Here is a 15,430-nt window from a genome sequence, read left to right as displayed (position 1 = left end):
GTCCCTGCTTGCCTCCCCCTAGCTCTGTTCCTGAATACGACCCATTGCGTTGTATCGTGTGGATTCTCATAACCTTATTGTGCAAAAATAGGACATATCATCAACAATACAAGAATTAAGCATGTAATCTCTTTCTTTATCTAAGAAAAGGTCTTTCTAGTTTGCATAAAAAAATTATACAATAAAATTAGATAGGTCAGTAGGCATGCTAGTTCCCTATTGACATGCTTTGAGGAACATATAATTCTCTTCATGGTCCTTGAATGTTGATGTTATGTTACTCCTCCTTTCTTCTTCACTTTTTTCACAAGGCAGTCCCATGAAAATTATGAATTAATTCCAAATTAACTTGCATGCTATGCCATCCTGTGAGGGTTCAAGTAAAGCTACATTATTTTATATATGTTGAAAATATTGTTTAAAATCATGGTCAATAAATATATTTAAAGTCAAATTAAAAGTGAGTTTAATTTACTTTTGAGATTAAAACTTGGTTGGAATTTAATTTCTAACATAAATTCTTTAGCATGTGAAATTAATATAATTTAAATAAATTTTAGGTGAATAAGAAAGTAAAATAAACCTTGTTGGTATGTTTTAAAGAAAAACCAAAATCCTTTATCCAAAATATAAGCTTACCTTATAGTGGAATTGTTAAAAGTTAAAATTAAATTTAAAGAACATTCAAGTTAGTTTTTAGAAAGAAAATGTCTTAAACAAAGTAATAAAGTAAGTTCGGGCTCAAATCCATGCATGCGACTTGGCTTGGGCTTCAAGTTGAATTTAAGTGTGAGTTTATTATAAAATAATTTTTTAAAAATAAAATATTATTTTTTAATTTAAATTTGAGCTTGGATATGATTTATGAAAAATTATTTTTTTTCTTGATCAATTATTTTCTAGAAGGATTTTTTGCAAGCTTGAATAAATTTTTAAGCTAAAAAACATTGTATTTAAAGTAAGAATTAATATTCAAGTATAATTTAGGTTTTGTGGAGAATAATTAAAGGTGATAATTGAGAAAATTTCATCAGTTTTGGTTTCTAAAACTCTCTATGAAACGGCTGAAGAAAATTGTTTCTTACAAAAGAGTTTACTCTTCTTCTGCTTAAATTTCCATCCTTTTCTCTTCAACTTGAAGCTTTGTGTTTTTGTTTTTTTTGGGTTTTTTTTTAACTTTCCTTATAATCTAAATCTTAGATTTAGTTTTTATAGAAAGATATTAAACACAAATTCATTTGAGTTTATTTCTAACTAAATAAAGTAATGTTATTGAAATCCTAAAAAATTTATTAATAAAATTATTACAACAAGTGAGAAACAATTAAATTTTAAGAATAAAAATTTTATTATTGATAACAACAAAAATCTCATTTAAGACTTTCAACAAGTAAATATCTTAAATTAATTTTGTTTAGGTATAATTTATATATATATATATATATTGTAAGCATCATAAATATATATACCTTTTGTTTTTTACAGCAACTATATATATATATATATATATTGTAAGCATATTACAATTATTTTTCTATATGTTATGCAAGTTAATATATATTTATTTAGAACTCATGCTAGATTTGTTTGATTACACGTTTACATGTTTATCTTGAGTTGTAATTGTCATATCAAATCAAACATCTACCCTCACTTTTCTATTTATTCGTGATTTTTGGGCAACAATCGATATATGTATTTAAAAAAGAGTAACAATACTATAAAATATTTTCAGGAGCCTTGATCCATACCTTTCAACAGGAACCGACGGACCAGAATGCTTGAGATTTGTCATTAACATTATAGAATTAGCTTTCTTTTCTCCCCAAGTAAAGAATTAAGGAAAGGGATAATGTCAAATGACCAGAGGCTAGGTGCAGAGCCAATCCCATGCTTCCTTTTTTTAGCTTTTCTTTCCTTTTACGGCAAGTAAAGAAGCAAATGCTACTTTAAACAGAGGAAAATAGGAATAATTAATTGTTCTTTTGTTGGCTAGTAAAGCACCTGCATGGAACACCTAATTCCAGTGTCTTGAAACCCGCGGGTCCAGCGGGTCAATCTAAGACCCAATCAATTTAGAATTAAAATTGGGCTGGATTAATGAAAAAACAGGATAAGTTATAATTCAGTGTGACTTGGCCAACCTGATGGGTTGACCTGGTCAAAATTCTAGTTACAACTCGTTAATTTTTATTTTTTTATTTATTAAAATAATGCTATTTAAAATGTTTTTTAAAATAAGAATTGACCTAGTTGACCCGGTCAAAATCCGGTAACCGGGTCAAAACTTGAAACCTGGGCCTTAGACTGACCGGGTTTAAAAACTTTGCCTAATTCTCTCCTCTTTTTTTCTTTATAATACCTTGATGTGTTTTTCTCCATTTCAGGTTCCTTCTCTTTTCTTTTTCTTCTTCTTCTTCTTCACCACGAGAACTTCAATATGCATAATTAAGTGTGTGCGTGTGTGAAATATTCTCTCTCTTTTAGGTATATAGAATGGTCATTATAATTTTACTGTTCTTGTCCAGCTAGTGCGTAAATTAAATTTCTCTTTCTTTTGATCACAGATCAATTGATGAAACTCTTCGAGAGATCTTTAATTCTTTGGTGAATAATTGAAAAGGACAAAAAATCCTTATTGATGGGGGGATGAAACAATGTCAACCTTGTTAGATTTGGTGCAGATGAAAGAGATAATGAGTTCTTAGAATTTTTAATAAAAATTAATATTAAAATCCTATTAGTCAATTTTAAAAAGTAATTTTTTATTTAATAACTACATACATGATGAATGTATAAAATAATATATAACATGTTAATTTATTCAGAAAACTAGTCCTCTCTTATCTATAATTGTACCTTTTTTCCCTATCAGAACATAAGTAAAAATAATTGAGAATTATAAGAGAAGATATTTTTCTTTATCAATTCACATTTAGAATTTATTATCTTAAATGACTTGTTATGGAATAAAGTATAATTTTTTTCAAATAATTATTTAAATATGAAAATCATGAAGATATAATATCAAGAGCATTATAATTTATATATTTGATTTTTTCATGTTTAAGAATTCAAGAATTGCTAACTTGTGGCGTAAGAGCTTTAGTTTTAGGAACTTATGTTTTTTCTATTCAAAGATTATTGTTTCTCCCAATATCTTATGAATCCTAGATATTTTAATTGAGGGATTTTATTTTATTCTTTCATTGTCCATCATAATAATTTTATATATAAATAATTCTTGGGAAATATTATTGTTTATATTTTCATAATTGATGATAGATAAAGTATTTAATTAAATAATTAACTTGATGTGAACGTATTGAATATAAAAAAACTACGCTTAAACTGCAATTTTATGATTTGTCGGCGTGTGGTAGTATTCAATCACCAAAGCTTATAGTTTATCATAGATAGACAATACTAAATGCATAATTTTGCTTGTGCTACTATCACAAAACCGATCTGAACTAGGGTTCATAGCCCGTGAAGGATTCCTGGAATAAAAAGTATAATATTACGGGAGGTCGAAGGTCTTGTAATTATAATTTACAAGTTTCATTAGGAAATATTATATATATATATATATATATCACACTAGGAATAAGATTGAATAATCAAAATTTTTATTGTACAGATTAGTGAAGCAAATTATTTTGGAACAAAGAACTTGGATGTGAGGTAATAAATAATTATTGGTTATATGTATATAAGCATAATTAATAAATATAAAATTAAGAGCATGATAAATCATGACTATAAGTTATAGTAATATTTATGTTCGAGTATTATATTTACAATTTTGAATTCAATGATTTATTAATCATCAAAGTGGTCAAATGCTTAAAACAAAAAAAGTTTTGAATTGTATAGTTTTTTCTTTTCTAATTAGTGATCATTAATTTTGATATTAATAAAATCAAAGTTCATTGTTATAAGACATTTTAAGATTATCCAAAGGTTGGCTACATGTTATTATGATTAATGAACATAATTGTTAATAATAAAGATTTGCTATCAATTTTGTTAATATATTCAAAGATAGTAAATGCATCTACTTAATGCATATATAATTACTAAATATTGTCAAATTTTATTAAGATTATTATAGTTATTTTATATATCACTTCACGGTCCAAAGAGAACATAGTATACATTTATTATTTATATAAATTATTTTTTAAAATTTTTACTGTGTATTTAAAATTTTATTTAAAGTATTAATGTTTAAATATTTTTATTAATCTTTGAAGTATTTATTATTATTTCTCTATATTTGTATTCTTAATCTAAACCAATATTTAAAGTCTCATTTCACCTATGTGTTTAAGATATTGATTTAACACTTTAAGTTGAGAAACCTGCTATTATTACTTGCATTAGAAATGTTAATGAAAAGTATTTCCATAAATATTACAAAAGGTATTGGAGGAATGAATATAATAAATAACATTAAGCATGTTTTAATTTTCCAAAACTAAAAGTGTCTAGAAATTTATGAAATTTATGAAAAAAGCATTGTTAGAACTATTGATAAGTCATTTTATGGGATATTAATAAGTATTTTAATTTAATTTTGAGGGGTGTAACTTAACGAGTCAGGTTTTACATTTGTTTTCTTGAGATCACCAGTTCAAATCCCATAAATCTCAGAGTTATTGAAAGTTTATATTGTTATTAACTTTAAAACATATAAAATTAGTTAAAATATACGTAAACTGGTCCGGACACTCATATTAATTAAAAAATAAAAAGTATTTTCACTATAATAAAATTTAATTGTTATTTTATCATGAATGATCATATCTTTTTAAAAAACATGATATGTATGTTCAATACACAATATTAAGTACAACATCATAAAATGTTGTAGGAAACGGAATAATCGTATTTTATTATATATAATCAAGATTATGTTAAATTATTGATTGATATATACATTATAAAAACTGTCATGTATTTGTTAAATAAGATTCCCAATTAAAGCTCTCAAAAACAGCTTATGAAATATGAATTTGATTGGGAGTTTAGGCCACAAAAAAAAGTAGATTTGAAGAAGAAAAGGATATCTCCTGTTCATAACTAGAAGTTTACCAAGCATATATCATATTTAAAACGTCAACAAGCGTAGTTTCTCTTTCGCAAGCATGCAGTCTTTCCCCAGGAAAGAGATGGTTATTTTAAATCAACTCCTCTTCATCTTAGCTAGTCGTTGTTGGCGATGTAGGGGAATAATCGAGAAACGTCAGCTCCTCGAAGAGAAGCCAGAAATGAGTGAGAAACTCTCCACCTTGTCTAAGTTGTTGTGCGTGCTGATTTCCACTGCTTTGTCTTCCAGCATAGACAAGAAATTCGAACAAGCATCCGGCAATGGCGTTCCATTTTCTCTCCATACGCTGACAACATGTACGTGAAGAAATAATAAATTACAAGCTAAAGGGAAACAAGGGACACTAAAATGAAAAAAAGACTAAACGGATGCTCACCTCTTCTTCAGGCCTATCCCGCATGCTCTCTATCAGATGTTTAGCAAGCAGGCACCCCAAGGATAGAAGAGATCCATTCAATTGTTTCAAGATTTGGCTTTTTTCGGTAATTGAATCTTTGTGCCGCTCATGCAACCATTTGGAGGCCTCGATTCTAATCTTGTGTTTTCTCTCTCTCTGGATGCCGACTTTATCAAATAATGCAATTTCTTTCCTGCCCTCGTCACAAGTGCGGTTAAAGTTGACATGACCGATTTCCCCGCTGGATGGCAACGTTTCAGGTGAAATGGCGAGGAGATACATCATATATCTGGAGATGCGCTTGCTCATTTTCCAGTTCAATACAGCAGTTTCTGCACTACTGGATGGTCTGATTTCTTTTTGGGTGAAATAGTCATGATCTAGGTGATAGCAGAGTTCTGTAGCAATGTGCCAAATAATGATTGTTTGATGAAACTCTGTAAAACAACTCATGAACAGAATGGTCTGATCATCTGCATTGGGCAAGAAAGATTCCAACGTTGCAGCTCCTCTCGCACTCCTGGACATAAGTTTAACATCCTCTGGACCCTTCTTTAACATATCCCTAAATTTAATGGAATGCATGACTAACCATTCCTTCAAATCCTCTGGGACTTGAGGATAAGTAGCATATCGTTGTTTTTCTAGCTTTTCGTTGATTTTCAAGAGCTCTAAGATTCCACGAAAACCCATGGGTTTTTCGTTGAAGAAGTAGCTTAGCAAATTGAACTGACCCATGTAATTTGACCATCTATGATTTCTATGTATTACGAGAGAAGTAATGTATCGTGAGAGGCTAGGGAAATTATGTTTTCTCATCCAGACAAGAGTACGGTCTGAGAAAAGGAATGCAAGTGCCGCATAAAGCTCCAAAACCATTGCCACAACAAGCAATGAAAAAGTAATGCAAAGATCGACCTTTGAGTACTTATGTACGTTGTGGGGGGCCAAAGAAAATAACACCAGCACAATGCTGGTGAGCAGAAAACTGGTGAGCCGCAAGACAATTCCACAGGGGGTGTAGGACACTAGTGCCTTCGTATACAGCAGGTCATACATAAATCCAAGCTGCATTTCAGTTACCTTAAAAGCATCTTTAGGATATATTTTCTTCAAGGGATTTGAGGTCGCTTCTTGATGGTTAGGCAAAATGGACGTTTCTCTTGCAGTTATTGGAACACCTCCGAAGAGACACTTAGCCATCTCCAACATCCCGTAGGAGACTTGAAGCAATTTATCATCAGAAATATTAGAATAATCTTGAAAATCAGAGATAGACTCAAACATACTATGATGAGGGGATGTTGAAGCTTTACTACGCTGCTCGGAGCTTGCAGACCACAGGACCCATGTTCTTTCTCCATACTTAATCATGTAAAGCCATTTAATTAGGTGGCATAATTGATGGGATTTGAGTGGGAGATGAGTTGTAATTGGTGGAGTATGAGTGGAGGATGAGTTGTTAGGCATATATTCCTCCTAAATTTATGATCATTATACCCTCACTCTTGCCTATAAATAGGCAATGTATTCAAGTCTATATGCACACCAAAATAGAGAGAAGAAGAAGAGAGTGAAGAGAGAGTAATCCCACAAAATTGTGAGGTATTTGTGATAGAGTAAGTGAGGTGTTTTCTCCTAATAATAGAGAGATTCTTAGTTGTTCTCCTATTATTCGAGAGAGGTTGTAATTCCCATATTACTTAGTAAAATCCTTCTATACTTGTCTGTGGACGTAGCCCAATTGGGTGAACCACGTAAATTCTTGTGTGTTCCATTTCTCATTTTATCCGGTCTCTTATCTTTTATCTTGTCGGGTTTGCATGCCAGCATCCTAACAGTGGTATCAGAGCCTCCTGGTTGGTGTTGTTAATACACAAAAGTTATTCGTGTCTACGAGTACTATTCACGTATACGACACTATTCACCTATACGGCACTATTCATCCATACGGTACTGTTCACATACGTTGCTGTTGGCGTATATAGAAAGTCAGTGCGGTGATTAAATACAGTCTAGGAAGTTCTGTCTAAGGAGATTGGGTTTTAAGCGGGACCGTTTGTGACCCCTCCAATCTTTCCTGGGAACTTACTTAGTTAAGTATTATTCACACGATACTATTTCTATATACGTTACAGATCTGTGAAACGGTGATAGCTGAATAGATCTTGGTGAATACAATGACAGTAAAGTACGAGATTGAGAGGTTTAGTGGGAGCAATTTCTCATTGTGGAAAATGAGAATCAAGACAATTTTAAGGAAAGACAATTGCTTGGCAGCAATTGGGGAGCGGCCCGCGGAGATCACTGATGATGCAAAATGGAATGAGATGGATGACAATGCTATTGCTAACATACATTTAGCATTAGCCGATGAAGTATTATCAAGTGTGGCGGAGAAGAAAACAGCTAAGGAGATATGAGAGACTCTAACAAAGCTATACGAGTCCAAGTCTTTGCACAATAAGATTTTCTTAAAGCGGAGACTTTATACCCTTCGAATGGCAGACCACATCGGTGACTGACCATATCAACACAATAAGAACTCTATTTTCACAACTCACTACATTGGGTCAGCAAATAGAGGAAAATGAACGTGCAGAGCTTCTACTTCAAAGTCTTCCTGATTCGTATGATCAGCTCATTATCAACTTGACAAATAATATTCTCTCAGATTATCTAGTCTTCGATGATGTTGCAGCCGCTATCTTGGAAGAAGAAAATAGGCGCAAAAACAAAGGAGACAGAAATAGTTCAAACCAAGCAGAGGCATTGTTGGTGTCAAGAGGAAGATCAACGGAGCGTGGCTCTAGTGGGAGTCAAAGGCAGAGGAGGTCCAAATCAAGAAGTAAGAAGGCTGTGAAATGCTACAACTGTGGCAAAAAGGGGCACTTCAAAAAGGATTGTTGGTTTAAAAAGGGTATAGAGAATTCTGCAGAGTCATCAAAATCTCAAGGGTGTGTTGCGAGCACCTCAGAAGATGGAGATGTTTTATATAGTGAAGCAGCGACAATCTCTACAGATACAGAAGAGCTCACTGAGGTCTGGCTAATGGATTCAGGAGCAATATGGCATATGACTCCTAATCGAGATTGGTTCCATACATATAAACCTATCTCTGGAGGCAAAGTGTTCATGGGTGATAATCATGCTTTAGAGATTGTTGGCATTGGCACCATCAAATTGAAGATGTATGATGGCTTAATTCATACTATTTCAGAAGTGCGACATGTGAAAGACTTAAAGAAGAATCTTTTGTCCATAGGACAATTTGATAGTCTTGGCTGTAAGATCCGAACAGAAAATGGAATCATGAAAATCATCAAAGGAGCGCTGGTGGTTTTAAAGGCAAGAAAGACAGTTGCAAATGTATTTGCATTAATGGGAGAAACACATCATGAGGCAGAAGCGTCAATCGCATCAGCCAGCCCTGCAGAAGAGAAGACGATGATGTGGCATCAAAAACTAGGTCACATGTCAGAAAAAGGTTTAAAAGTTCTCTCTGATCAGAAGTTACTCCCTAGGCTTACAAAGGTTACTTTACCTTTTTGTGAGCACTGTGTTACAAGTAAACAACACAGGTTGAAGTTTGGCACATCTACAACTAAGAGCAAATGCATCTTAGACCTGATTCACTCTGATGTTTGGCAAGCACCGGTTGTATCCTTGGGAGGAGCAAGATACTTTGTATCATTCATAGATGACTTCTCCAAGAGATGTTGGGTGTATCCAATTAGAAGGAAGGCAGATGTGCTTATAGTCTTTAAAACTTTCAAAGCGCGGGTGGAACTTGAATCTGAAAAGAAGATCAAGTGTTTGAGGACTGACAATGGAGGAGAATATACCAGTGATGAATTTGATAACTTTTGTCAACATGAAGGTATCAAAAGGCAGTTCACAACGGCATACACTCCACAACAAAATGGAGTGGCAGAGCGGATGAACATAACTCTATTAGAAAGAACAAGAGCAATGTTGAAGGCTGCAGGTCTAGGAAAGTCATTCTGGGCAGAAGCAGTCAATATCGCCTATTATGTGATAAATCGATCTCCATCAACCTCAATTGAGCTGAAGACACCGATGGAGATGTGGACTAGAAAACCAGCTGATTATTCTCGATTGCATATATTTGGAAGTCCTGTGTACGTGATGTACAATACACAAGAAGTTAGCAAGCTGGATTCAAAATCCAGAAAATGTATATTTTTGGGATATGCTGATGGAGTGAAGGGGTATCGCTTGTGGGATCCCACTGCCCACAAGGTAGTGATCAGTAGAGATGTCATATTTGCAGAAGGTAAAATGCAAATGGAAGAACATAATAGCATTCTAAAGGAGACTACAGCAGTCCATGTAGAAAATACTCATAATCATGCTTCTTCTGAAGCTGTACCAGAGCATGAAGAGCAAGAACAAATAGAGTCTGAAACTCCTAAAGTTCGGCGGTCAACTCGTGAAAGAAGACCACTAGCTTGGCACTCAGAATATGTTACTGAAAGTAACATTGCATACTGTCTTCTAACAGAGGATGGAGAGCCATCAACTTTCCATGAGGCTATCAAAAGCACAGATGTATCTATGTGGATGACAGCAATGCAAGAGGAGATTGAAGCTCTGCACAAGAATAATACTTGGGATCTTGTTCCGCTACCACAAGGAAGAAAGGCCATTGGCAAGAAATGGATTTACAAGATAAAACGTGATGGCAATGATCAAGTGGAGCGGTATCGTGCGAGATTGGCGGTGAAAGGATATGCTCAGAAAGAAGGAATAGACTTCAATGAGATATTTTCTCCGGTGGTACGACTTACGACAATCAGAGTAGTCTTGGCAATGTGTGCTATATTTGATCTTCACTTGGAGCAGTTAGACGTGAAAACTGCATTTCTTCATGGAGCACTTGAAGAAGAAATTTATATGCTCCAACCAGAGGGTTTTGCTGAAACAGGCAAGGAGAACTTGGTTTGCAGGTTGAACAAATCTCTATACGGTCTCAAACAGGCGCCGAGGTGTTGGTATAAGAGATTTGATTCCTTTATAATTAGCCTTGGGTACAACAGACTCAGTTCAGACCATTGTACGTATTACAAGAGGTTTGAAGAAGATTTCATCATTTTGTTGTTGTACGTGGATGACATGTTGGTGATAGGCCCCAACAAAGATCGAGTCCAAGAATTGAAGGCACAGTTGGCTAGGGAGTTTGATATGAAGGACCTGGGACTAGCAAACAAGATTCTAGGGATGCAAATTTACCAAGACAGAAGTAAGAGGAAGATTTGGCTTTCTCAGAAGAATTATTTAAAGAAGATCTTGCGACGCTTCAACATGCAAGATTGTAAGCCAATTTCCACCCCACTTCCTATTAACTTCAAATTATCCTCAAGTATGTCTCCTAGCAATGAAGCAGAGAGGATGGAGATGTCTCGAGTACCGTATGCATCAGCAGTGGGAAGTTTAATGTTTGCCATGATATGTACAAGACCAGACATTGCACAAGCAGTGGGAGCAGTTAGTCGATACATGGCAAATCCTGGTAGAGAGCATTGGAATACTATTAAGAGGATCTTGAGATATATCAAGGGTACCTTAGATGCTGCATTATGTTATGGAGGATTAGAATTTACTATCAGAGATTATGTTGATTCAGATTTTGCTGGTGACCTTGAGAAAAGAAAGTCCACTACAGGTTATGTGTTCATAATTGCAAGAGGAGCTGTGAGCTGGGTCTCTAAACTACAGACTGTTGTAGCGTTATCCACAACAGAAGCTGAGTACATGGCAGCTACACAAGCTTGTAAAGAAGCAATTTGGATGAAGAAACTTATGAAGGAGCTCGGGCACAAACAAGAGAATATTCTTTTGTATTGTGATAGTCAAAGTGCCTTGCATATTACAAGGAATCCAGTGTTTCATTCAAGAATAAAACACATCGATGTTCAGTATCACTTTGTTCGTGAAGTGGTGGAAGATGGAAGTGTGGATTTTCAGAAGATTCACACAAAGGAAAACCCAGCAGATGCTTTGACGAAACCGGTCAACACTGATAAGTATATATGGTGCAGATCCTCTTACGGCCTAGCAGAAACGTAAGCAGCATGAAGATGACAAGTATAGAAATGATAGAAGAATCACAAAAGATCAAGTGTGAAGACTTGATTAACTCATCAAAGTCTTCAAGTGGGAGAATGTAAAGCCATTTAATTAGGTGGCATAATTGATGGGATTTGAGTGGGAGATGAGTTGTAATTGGTGGAGTATGAGTGGAGGATGAGTTGTTAGGCATATATTCCTCCTAAATTTATGATCATTATACCCTCACTCTTGCCTATAAATAGGCAATGCATTCAAGCCTATATGCACACCAAAATAGAGAGAAGAAGAAGAGAGTGAAGAGAGAGTAATCCCACAAAATTGTGAGGTATTTGTGATAGAGTAAGTGAGGTGTTTTCTCCTAATAATAGAGAGATTCTTAGTTGTTCTCCTATTATTCGAGAGAGGTTGTAATTCCCATATTACTTAGTAAAATCCTTCTATACTTGTCTGTGGACGTAGCCCAATTGGGTGAACCACGTAAATTCTTGTGTGTTCCATTTCTCATTTTATCCGGTCTCTTATCTTTTATCTTGTCGGGTTTGCATGCCAGCATCCTAGCAAATCAGCCCTGCCACCATTATTGGAATTGTTAGAAATGAAATGCGGGACCCTGTCCACCCTGCGGACAGGATGTAAAATGCAAATCCTGTCTGGCCGACCAGTTGAAGCAAGTTCCTTGACCATAACTCGTTGTCCTCCACAGAATACGCGGTGATTGTGTCAGGCCCACCCAAGTGCAGTAAGAGAAAAGGTGCCCAAAATGCTGTTAGCTCGAGTTGTGCATCCAAAGGTCCAGAATGATAAGAAAATCGATTTGTGAGGATACCAAGTGCAGTTGTTGCTATTAAATCTACGAGTAAGTAAGCAGGCCACACAATAATCTTGATCCAAATTTTGTTAATAGACTTCCTACGATTGCCGAGAAGGATGAGTATTACTTGGAGTAAGAGGCTAAGCAAAACCAATGCTTGCAGCTGCCATTCATTCCACAGTTTCTTCAAACTTGGTAACAGTGCCTCCATCTGTATCGTCCTCTATATATATATATATATATATATATATGAATTGAAACAATCAAATTAAACACAACTGAAACAAAACTGCAACATCAGATCAAAAAATGTAAAGCTGTGTACAATATCCGATATGTACAAAAGAAAATGAATAACATATTAAAACAAAAGTTGACAGATGAAATTTAGCTAATATCATTCCAGAAATTAATATGCATTTCCCTCTTTATAAGCTGATGCTTGTTAAAGTCTCGCCGCGAACTATGATAACTTAGCTGAGAGAGAATATATAGTCGGAAAGAGAAATTGAAAGTTGAAATCTCATTGATTGATGTTACGGTTTTTGAAGTTTGTATATGTAGGACTAGCAAACCAATACTGTTACTTTATACCCTTGCTCTCTTCAAGAAAAGAATTTTTACAAAAGTGAAAGCTTTCGACACAACAGGAAAATATCCATGTTTGTATTTTCTCTCACTGTATGACAATAACAATTGCAAGTAAAGAAGTAGATTATATCTTCTTCTTAAAAAGAGGCAAGAGGTGTAATCATTCTTTTGTTAGGACAGCACCTGTATGGAACACAATTCTTTTGTTAGGTGCGATTATAATTTATGTTAATACAGCTGTATTAATATAAATTATAATTATAAATAACTGATAATATTTATAAGTATTAGTATTATTTGAATAAATTAACTAATATAATCATATTAATAATTTTTAATCTAATTAGAACCTCTTTCATATGTGATTTTCATTTGAATAATAAAAATTTATATTATACTTGTTTGACATGTCATTAGTAGATTTTCTAACTTTAATGTTTGTTGTTATCATTGTTTAATCTTTATATTAATATTCAATCTCAAAACTCTCATCTTCTTCTTCATCTTTTTTTTTTTATTATTATTAGTATTAATATTGTTATTGTTATGGATTTATTGTTGTTATATTATTATTATTTATAATTTATATAATTAATTTTTTTATGATTCGATGTCGGTTTTACCGAATTATTTATCATTTCAAAATATGGTATCAATCATGTGACATGTTTGGACATACTTTATCTAGATGCCATAAACGGCATGATCCTCTCTTCTTGCCGCCGCCTCGTCATCGCAATGCACAAGCTCATTTCTATCAACAACAAGAAGCATCTTCCTTAGAATGGCATCCTGATTCAAGAGCAACACACCATCTCATGAACAATATCAGCAACCTTGATATCTGTGGTGAAGGAGTGCACTGACACTAATTAAATTCAAGCTGATATCACTCACACTGGTGCTCCCTCTTTATCAACACCTTCCAAATCCTTTGTTCTTGACAACATTCTTGTGGTGCCCCAAATAACAAAAAATCTTATCTCAGTTTAAAAATTTGCTCGTGATAATCATGTTTACTTTGAGTTTCATGACACTTTCTTTGTTATTAAAGACTACCCTGTGAACATCCTGTATAAAGTTCGCACCAAAGATTGGTTGTATTGCTTTTCACAGCCTCTCTAGCAGCTTGCTTGCTATGCGTTTGTTGGCTTGTAAAGGCAATCTCATGAATTATGAGTTAATTCCAAACTTGCATGGTATGCCGTATTATTAGAATGGCATTGCATCTGAGAACTAGACTCATGTAAAATTAGAAGATTATCGATATCAGTACTCCTAGGCTAAGTTGTTAGGGGATCCAAACATTCAAACACACACAAATTTACGTGGTTTGACAACTTGCCTACTCCACGGAGCTACTGGTTTGTATTAATCAAGCTCAAAAGCAATACAAACAAGAAAACAAGGAGGAGGAGAAAACTTCTCTACTCAACTCAACTCTCACCCTTAGCTCTCTCTCTGTGTTTCTCTCTATCTCATATTCTATCTCAGCTATCAATGCACCCTCTATTTATAGCTGAGGAGGGAGACAATTGTTCAACAATGGTGGGCAAGTTAGGCACCCACCATTTGACTATATCCATGTCAACCATGGCTGTCACCAACTATGGCTGCCACCGTCCATTTGTGTCCACACACATAACAATCTCCCACTTGGACACAAATGGTGTTAGGTTTGTCTTTTAATCTTCAAAACCCACTGAAGCTTTACACAGCTTCAGTTTATCAAGAGTAACTCCTTTGGTTAACATGTCGGCTGGATTCTTGCTTCCACAGATCTTTTCAAGTAACAGTTGTTCATCGTCGAGCAATTGCCTGATGAAGTGATATTTGATCTGTATGTGCTTTGTTCTGGAGTGAAATGCTGGATTCTTGGCAAGGAAGATTGCACTCTGACTGTCACTATACAAAGTACCTTTTCCATGCATCTTGTCCAATTCTTGCAGGAAACTCTGTAGCCATACTATCTCTTTTGCAGATTCTGAAACTGTAACATATTCAGCTTCTGTCGTTGAAAGAGCAACTATCTTTTGCAAGGTAGAACTCCAAGAAACAGCAGTGCCTCCTAAAGTGTATATATAACCTGTAGTACTCTTTCTGCTATCAACATCTCCTGCTAGATCAGCATTTACAAAGCCTTCAAGTTTCAAACCGCCAGCTGTGAAAATAAGACATGTCTCCGATGAGCCTTTTAAGTACCTCATGATCCATTTCACTGCCTCCCAATGCTGCTTTCCAGGATTGCTCATATATCGGCTTACAACTCCCACTGCATCGGCAATGTCTGGTCTAGTACAGACCATGGCATACATCAAGGAGCCGATAGCTGAGGCGTATGGGAGCTGGTCCATGTATCCACGTTCTAGCTCAGTTTTTGGTGACTGGTCTCTACTGAGCTTGAAATGATTCCCTAGAGGTGTAC

The 15,430-nt window shown here is 34.6% G+C and overlaps 1 protein-coding gene across 1 annotated transcript; it reads right to left on the bottom strand.

The window, feature by feature from the left end:
* Positions 1–5,162: 5,162 nt before the first annotated feature.
* LOC105125907 (uncharacterized) lies at positions 5,163–6,736 on the bottom strand. Its single transcript, XM_011026579.1, has 2 exons — positions 5,490–6,736; positions 5,163–5,399 (listed from the first exon to the last, which is right to left on the bottom strand). Exons 1-2 carry the CDS (start codon positions 6,720–6,722, stop codon positions 5,205–5,207), a joined length of 1,428 nt encoding a protein of 475 aa, XP_011024881.1. The 5' UTR covers positions 6,723–6,736; the 3' UTR covers positions 5,163–5,204.
* Between the last annotated feature and the right edge of the window lie 8,694 nt (positions 6,737–15,430).

The sequence above is a fragment of the Populus euphratica genome, unplaced genomic scaffold (genome assembly GCF_000495115.2).
Source record: "Populus euphratica unplaced genomic scaffold, PopEup_1.0 scaffold44.1, whole genome shotgun sequence".
NCBI lineage: Eukaryota > Viridiplantae > Streptophyta > Magnoliopsida > Malpighiales > Salicaceae > Populus > Populus euphratica.
The sequence above is the reverse complement of the archived record's forward strand: the minus strand, read 5'-3'. Positions and strand labels throughout refer to the sequence as shown.